The 8582-nt window shown below is 41.3% G+C and overlaps 1 protein-coding gene across 1 annotated transcript; it reads right to left on the reverse strand.

The window, feature by feature from the left end:
• Positions 1-409: 409 nt before the first annotated feature.
• On the reverse strand, positions 410-8399 carry LOC138767637 (trifunctional purine biosynthetic protein adenosine-3-like). The gene is made up of 7 exons (XM_069945282.1): positions 8012-8399; positions 7269-7472; positions 6247-6378; positions 4121-4251; positions 3319-3460; positions 2793-2896; positions 410-1478 (listed from the first exon to the last, which is right to left on the reverse strand). Exons 1-7 carry the CDS (start codon positions 8139-8141, stop codon positions 1296-1298), a joined length of 1026 nt encoding a protein of 341 aa, XP_069801383.1. The 5' UTR covers positions 8142-8399; the 3' UTR covers positions 410-1295.
• Positions 8400-8582: the final 183 nt, after the last annotated feature.

Raw genomic sequence — 8582 nt, forward strand, 5'->3', positions numbered from 1 at the left:
ACTGGTATCTGGCTCTAGGTGAGTTAAATGTTTGTTTTTTAATTTAGCTGCAGTTAACCCCTGCCTGACTGCAGGCAGGGATTAACATTTTCCGGCGTATAAGGCGAACCCGACAATATGCCTAAAAATTAGGGGTCGTCCTATACGCCGGAAAATACGATGTGTGTGTGTGTATATATATATATGTGTGTGTGTGTGATATATATATATATATATATATATATATATATATATATATATATATATATATATATATATATATAGTGCTCCATACTAGGTATCATTTGTTAGCTTTTTTTTCTATTTGGCAAATTCAGGATAAATCAGTACACCGTAAATAATAAAATGATGGTAATACATCATTTATCAATGCTATAATAATGTAACTATGCCAAATATGTCAATAGTATTCAATGTTTCAGGACCTAAAGGCAATAAAGTTTATTTATTTAAAAAATGCATTTGTTTTTAGTGTTTTTTTATTTTAACTATGTACTAGCATTCATGTACATACCAGTACATTAGCCTGTGTATGAATAGTAGCATAGCTATGAAATGTCTATATTTGCCTTAACAGGGTATATGGTCAAACAGCCCAGGGTCCTTCACTCGATATTGGGATGTTTTATCCATACTGGATATTGGCCTTGAACATGGTCCAGAGATTCCCCCTCAGTCTAAAGCTTTGGCTGCCTAGGCATGGGAATTGTAGTTTTACAACAACTAGAGGGCTGTGGGATTGACATGCCTGTTTATATGGCCGGGCCACAATAGCACAGTCATATAATGTAATCACATCACAATCTGCTGTTACTGTAAGTGTATTAAGAAAAATCTGATTAATAATTCATGACTATACCGTGATAAACCTTCAGCGAGCTGAACAGCAGAGCCTTGTCTGGTTGCTATGGATATGCTGCTTTACAGCTCATAGTTTATATGTGGTTGCTAAGCAGAGCTCCATAGCAACTGGTCTCTGAGTGCTAAGGTCTTCAGTTCAAGACCAAATTACTTGGTTGCTATAGGAATTGCAGCTTAGACCTTTTATATGAACTTGTCAAGCAAGCAGTGTTTTTAAGCCATAGCAACCAATGACTGCACAGCTTTCATATATTAATGAGCTCTGATAGCAACCAACCACAGCTCAGCTTTAATGTTATGGGCAACAGAAGAATGTAAAACTGCTTGATAAATACCCCACTCTGGACTTAGGGCCAAATGGCCATGTTGCTATGGGTAACAGCACCTCTTCCTTGAAGCAGTTTTGATAAAACTATAAGCGAAGACAACATAGTTTAGTCCCCTGATTTCCATGAGATGCAGCCATCTGATCCTAAGGTGATGCTACCACTGGCCACCAGGTGTAGAGCTTTGGCTACTGCCCTCTGTTCAGCTTCTTCCATTTGCTCATCCATAGGGACCTCTGGATCTTCTACGGTCGTCTCCTGCAGGATGATGGGTCCAGGGGAGCTGCCATCCTATATAATCAAAGACACTTCATTTAGGTTTATATAAGTACATAAATTCAGGAGCCTGGGAAAGCTAAGTGCAATCTTGTTGGTAACAAATAGTAAGTCATCCACCTTTTCCAAAAACTATATTTTGTATGCATTCTGTGTTATTTCTATTGGATTGTCAGGTGCTAATACACATAAGGCATCAGAGGAGCAGTCATGGGCAGATGAGGATGCGTAGTTCCTTTGTCAAACCTCTTAGATGCCATGGTCCCTATTGACTGCAGCATCAAGGAGCTAAATGTCTGGGATCCAACATTTGCAGCAGTACGTTAGCTGCCTATGCTCTGCTCCCCGTTCAACCCTAAAGGGGTACAAAATTCTTTTAAGCTTCTTACAGGTTGTAACTATTTTATCATCTTTCACCATTTTTATTGTTTTTCCTTAAGGCCCTATTTCACGGGCCGATCAATAATATAAACGAGCGCCGATCTGCTAGCCCGATTCCACGGCCCGATGAACGTTTAACGAGGGTTGTGGGGACATAGTTACCAATGTCCTTGCAGCATACATTACCCAGCAGGGCTTCTTCTCCGCTCAGTCTTCATCCCGGTCCCGTTCGCAGCATCAACTCCAGAGCAGCCTGACTGAGTTGTCAGACCGCTCGGCCAGTCACTGGCCGCGGCGGTCCTGGACTGTAATTGGCTGAGCGGCCTGACAGCTCAGTCAGGCGGCACTGAAGCTGCTGCTGCGTGTGGGACCGGGATGAAGACTGAGTGGAGGAGAAGCCCTGCTAGGTAATGTATTCTGCTTGAATCGTCGGTCGCCCGCTGCGCATCGCTATTCCACGCAGCGATGCGCGGTGGGTGACCGATGATTTTAGGTTTGGGCCTAAATAAATGATCAGCCGATGACACAATCATCGGCTGATCGTCTCTATTCCACGGAGTGATAATCGGCCAAATCAGGCCGATTATCGCTCCGTGGAATAGGCCCCTTAGCCTTTGCACTAAAAGAAATGGCTGCAGGTGTTCATGGAATGACACAATATGGTGTCTGTCTTCCCCCCCCAAAAAATAGCGCTGTCCCCAGGTTGTATGTAGTATTACATCTCATCCCCATACCACTTCCAAAAGCCGACATGAAATATAAGGCATAATAACCCATGGATAGGTAAGGTGCTGTGAAATTCTGTACCACACACACCACCACCAATCAAAAGCTGGGCTGTGATTGTTTGCTATCCGTCTGTGACATAAATCTGGGCCATTGTCTGTATATTGCTGTGGGCCTGACGTCACCTTTCTGTACACCAGCAAATACATATAACACACTTACAGTCATGAAGCACACAGTGAAGCCGTGGACTTTTGCTCCCATAACCAGCGATTTGTCTGTTTTCATTAATGGGAAAAGTGAGGAATACAGCTTTAGGATCTTCCCTAAACGTAAAACATCACAAAATGTAACCATCACTGATAAAATAGTATGGCTATGTTCATTCACCATCTGTAATTAGGCGTTTCACATCCGTCTTTTAGGATGGCTGGCATTTTGAAGCCAAAAAAAACCTTGTCAATTGATTTATATAATACCACTTTTTAAACCATATTTGTCTGTACTGCACAATAATTCAATGAAAATTGATTATACAGTACATAATCCTTAAAAATCTCACTACATACAGCATTTAGTATTGCTTCATTCATATGGACCCATAAAATAAAATAAAAAATGGCTCTTTGTACTGCACAGGAAACAACAAAAACTAAAAAAAAACAAAAAAAACTAATGGACTATAATCGACCATAATAGTACCATTGAATCTCTGATAACTTCTTTAATGCTTTACTACATCCATTACCTTTCCATCTGACTGGAAATTGCTCCAAAAATGTCCGTCCAAACCCAGCGAGACAGACGAGATCAATGGAGAATTCATCCAGCACTCTGCACAGTGTACTCTCAAATTCTGAGTGACATCCAAACATTTTATAATCGATAACCTGGTATGAAGGGAAATAACTTAAAATTTTAAATCCTGAAACACATTGTGCATCATTTTCCCCACTCGCTCTGTGTGGGGTCTCAGCCCTCACACCCCGATCAGTCAAAACTTTTCAAATGACAAAAGTTTTTCTAAATGACAGGTGTATTAAGTTTTTATTATGGTGGCCATGAAACTTTCTGCTACATGACTACCAGCACCAGAACACAGATACCATAGCCGAACAGAAACTTCTGCGCTTTTTATAATCCCTATTTGTTAAAAGGATTTGATCCTTGCAGATCATCGCTTGTTTACAGTTTATGTAATAGGACCCTAACTCAGGATAGGAGAGGTCCTCCAAAAGAAGGAGACTCCTTGCAACCACTCTTCTTCATAAGGAAAGGATGATCTAAACCAGTGCTTCTCAATTCCAGTCCTCAGGCCTCACCAACAGGTCGTGTTTTGAGGATTTCCCATACAAAGAAAACCTGTGCTAATACCTGATGCACTGAGTATAATTATATCACCTGTGAAATACTAAGGAAATCCTCAAAACATGACCTGTTGGTGAGGCCTGAGGACTGAAATTGAGAAGCACTGATCTAAACGAAGGACCCCCTCTAATAAATCCCTTTAAGTTCTTAATTTCCTTTTGCCATATAGCCAGATGACTTACCCTTGTGGGGATCCCGGCTCCAGCAGCCTTCTTCAGTTCTTCCACAGCGCTCTTGTTAGAGATTATTAGGGACAATCTTGCACACCCGCCCAGCTGTATAATAGTGTCCATCACGAGCTTCATCTTAGGAGCTGGAAAATATGAGAAATTCTGTTTCAGAACTGCAGAAGATCATCACATCGAGTTCTTAGGTGCAGAATTATTTCTTCTATAGACCTCATGCACACTTCTGTATCTATATGCTATCACCCATACCTGTTAGACTCAATACACATCACATTTTAGGAATATGCTGCCAGTATACATCAGAACACCCTCACACTCATAGACTTTAAAGGACAACTCCAGGTAGAGGTTAAAAAAAAATGAAACTTCTACAGAAGCACATAGCATTACTTACCTGTCTATCCCAGTTTTGAAACTACCAAAAATCCATTTGTTTGGGTTTTTTTGGTTCTGTATTGTGTTTCTGTACTTTCTGGTTGAGCAGTTCCCAGAATGCAGTGCTGGTTCCAGAATGCAATGCTTTTCCTCAGCTGTTCATCACAGTCCTCCACCCTGCCCATTCCCTGCCCAAATCTGTTGCAGAATATCTAGGCTGTGTTCACACACAGCAGTTTGATTGTGAATTATTTGCAGTAGTTTATCATTTCATTGTGGTCCCACCCACACAGCACGTTCTAATCTCTACCTGTAACGCTGATATTGGAATAAAGTAAAGAACTTTTAGCATTTTTTTTTTCTTCTCATTTCCACGCACATATTATAATCAAGCATCTTTTATCTTTGAAGATGAGCCCCACAATAAGGAGTTTATCCAATACTATCTTACATGGGATATACTGTTTATGTCTTGTTTTTTCTCCAGGTGGGATCGGCAGTGCTGGCTCTGATCCTCTGTGCTGTTTAGCATCATTTTCTTGCATCATTTTTGTAAATATGCTGCAGTACTGCAATGAAACTTCAACATGTGTGAACACAGCCCTAATTTCACTGCAGACTTTTGCACAATCAGTAAAATCAGTGCAGCAGCTGCTTCTGGCCGGTCAGTGATTGAGAATCAGGATTGGGTTATCCAGCCAAGCCTCCTGTGACATCACGCCCTGCCCCTTGTCTGCATCATCAGTCTGTGCTCAGCAAACACACACAATGTGAGACAGAGGCATGGAATATTTGTCTCCTAAGGTGGGAGAGCAGTGGGAGCAGGAGACAATGTGAATTGACACAGAGGCCATTTTTCTTCACTTCCTGGATTTCTATCAGCTACCAGTGTGGCAGAACCATACAGATACGGTAATACATTATATAGACACATCTGTATAACTTTTAATGTGTTTTTAATAGAAACATTTTTTCTTTATGTGGAGTTCCCTTTTATTAGACCTTATAGAGTCACTGTCGTAAAAAAAAAAAAAAAAAATCAGAAATCAATCGTCCAGGCGATTTGAAGAAACTTTGTAATTGGGTTTATTAGCCAAATATGCATATATCTGCATTTAAAAAGCCTTTTCCCAGCCCCCCCCCCCTCTCCTTTCTGTCATCCACTGCTCAGAATCAGGAAATCTCGACAGTTTTTTTTTATCAGTCGGATCCTGTCTGAGCTATGGAGAGGGGAGGGGAGAGGAGAGACGGAGGAGAAATTCCGGCAGCAGAGAGCCGAGAACAAAAGATTACTCAGTGGGGGAGCTATTCAGAGTGCTATTCAGAGGTCAGAGAGGTCAGTGGTGACTGTCAGAGGAGAGAGCCTGGTGATGTTGCTCTAAATTAACTCTTTGTTGTTCTGTTTTGGTGCCTTGTTTCCCTCCCTCCATAGGGAAACCATGAAGACAGGGGGGAGAGCTTCAAACTGCTTTTTCATGATAAAAATTCATTTTTCAGCTAATAAACCCAATTACAAAGTTTCTTAAAATCGCCTGGACTATTTATTTCTGCAAAAAATTTTAACGATAGTGATACTTTATGGCGTCCAGTCTGTATCCTGCATGTTTATGTTTTGTTTGCGGGTGTGAACAATGAATGTTTCCATGCCCCAAATATAAGTAGAGAGCGTAAAAATAGCAAAAAAAAAAAAAATGGTATGAGATAAAGTAGCAAAACATAAAAAGATGCACAACAATGACGTATACCTGTAGTGGATATCAGCACGGCCACCTGTGAGATCTTTGCAGGAACTTTGTGCAGAATTACGTTTTTCATTAGCTGGAAATTGTTAAGTTTTAGAGTTTCCAGAAAATGTCTCACTTGTACGCGAGGAGAATCTACAAAGAGGTATAACATTTATTATCATCCGAAACAAAACTAAGGTTAAAAAAAAACCTAAAAATACATACAGATATACAGGGAAGTCCAGGGTTGATTGGTTATGCCAGACCTGCTTTAAAGGGTTATCCAGTGCTGCAGAAACATGGCCACTTTTGCACCACTCTTGTCTCCAGTTTGGGTGGGGTTTGAAACTCAGTTCCATTGAAGTAAATGGAGCTTCATTGCAAACCACACCTGAACTGGAGACAAGAGTGGGGAAAAGTGGCCATGTTTTTGTAGCACTGGATAACCCCTTTAAATGCAGCTCCAGTGTTTAGCACTATATGGAGGTCTGTGCAGCAGTACTGACAGGGGCTGAGGTGTGACGCAGATTAGGGGTCTGAGGAGTAAAGTCATAAAACAACTGGAGGCTCTCTGGATACATTTCTGATGCATTTGCTAAATGTGAACAAAGACTTATTTGTGGACAAGTTATTGCAAGAATGAAACAGAGAATTGAATTGACTCTCTACGGGACTGAAGATAGTTGAGTGCAGTGCTATTATAGAGTGTGAATGGGGCACACACTGATACTCTATTCACTTAAAGTGACTGTACCACCAGGCCCAGGCTGAAGCACTGGAGGCGGGCCGACCCACGCCTTAGTGGGAGAAAACCCCAGCCCCTCCATGATGTGACTCCATTAGAATCAATGGAACCCTATCATAGAGGGGCTAGGGTTTCCTCCCACTAAGGGTGGGTCGGCCCACCTCCAGTGCTTCAGCCTGGGCCTGGTGGTACAGTCACTTTAAGGGTCCTCCGTTCCTGTGATCAGTGGGGGTAGAGGGTAAGCACAAGTATAATGGGCAGACATTACAGAAGCAGTGAAACGTGGAGACAATGTAACCTGCATTATGCTGAAGTATTGATCCAATAATCCATGCCTCCTCGCTATACTGAATCTCAGCCAGGATCTTCTGGGCCGCATTCTTACGGGCTATCAGCATGGCTCCAATACCAAGGTTGAAGTTATAGACCAGTTCTTGCTCAGAAAGTTCTCCTTCATTGTACAACCAGGAAAATATAGCTGGAACCTTCCAGCAGAGGGCATCTGAGATTCAACATGTAGGGGAGGAGAACATTACAATACGGTTACAGGGGCTTATCCTGGATTAGAAAATCACAGCTGCATTCTTTCAGAAACAGCGCCACTCTTGTCCTTAGTTTGTATGTAGTATTGCAGCTCAGTTCAACCGAAGTGAATGAAGTAGAGTTGTAATTTAACACCTAGCCTGAGGAAAAGAGTGGCGCTGTTTTTGGAAGAAAGCATCTATAGCTCTCCTGCAGGGCCTCCACGTTGGATAATGAGAATTACAGATGAATGGACTGTTCTTGTATAGATGTGCCTGGTCCTCTTTGGCTATTTCATAAGACTTGAGAATATGGGACTGCCACAGACATAGCTCATAGCAATCACAAACAACCTAGTTATTACAGGCTAGCAAAAGAACATGGGTACTTGCTAAAACTTGCTATGGGCACAATACTTCTTTCTCATCAGCTTCATAATGCTACAACTATCAATGAGAAGAATATCTGTACAGTATACGTATAACCCCATCCAGTCTCAGCATTACCGGTGTACCTTACCTATGATGAGCCCCATGTTCTCAGGTAAGTAGTGGAGAATACTTCCAACTAGTCCGCCCTCCGTAATGGGAACACAGGCGCTTATATTACCGGATTGGAGAGCACGAAGGAATGGTAGACTGAATTCCATGGAGTTTATTATTATTTCACCTACACAGAGATATACATGAGTTATAGGACTGTAACATCTCCTGTTTGTTTTTTTTAAGGTAGATCTCCTCCAATAGATTTTTATGTTAAGAAAGCATGTTTCATCCTTTTAGATCTTGCACTAGACAATTTGAGGATGTATTATAATATTACTGTTTGGAATCCCCTAGCTGTCTATTGTTATTATTTGTTAAGAAATCTTGGATGGATCTCTATGCTTGGATGGATCTCATTAAGGGTCCATTTACACGGAAAGATTATCTGACAGATTATCTGACAAAGATTTGAAGCCAAAGCCAGGAAAAGAGAAAAATCTCAGGCTTTCCTTTATGACCTGATCTCTATTTATAGTCTGTTTCTGGATTTGGCTTCAAATCTTTGGCAGATAATCTGTCAGATAATCTTTCTGTCTAAATGGACC

The sequence above is a fragment of the Dendropsophus ebraccatus genome, chromosome 11, assembly GCF_027789765.1.
Source record: "Dendropsophus ebraccatus isolate aDenEbr1 chromosome 11, aDenEbr1.pat, whole genome shotgun sequence".
In the NCBI taxonomy this organism is placed as follows: Eukaryota; Metazoa; Chordata; class Amphibia; order Anura; family Hylidae; genus Dendropsophus; species Dendropsophus ebraccatus.

Bases quoted from the DNA above. Each gene is read 5' to 3' on its own strand.
- LOC138767637 (XM_069945282.1), bottom strand. From the start codon at position 8,141: ATGGAATTCAGTCTACCATTCCTTCGTGCTCTCCAATCCGGTAATATA. The intron at 4,252-6,246 runs GTATACGTCATT...CATATTTTCCAG, and splicing joins CGTGCTGATATCCACTACAG to CTCCTAAGATGAAGCTCGTG. The intron at 2,897-3,318 runs GTAATGGATGTA...TTTTACGTTTAG, and splicing joins ATTTCCAGTCAGATGGAAAG to GGAAGATCCTAAAGCTGTAT.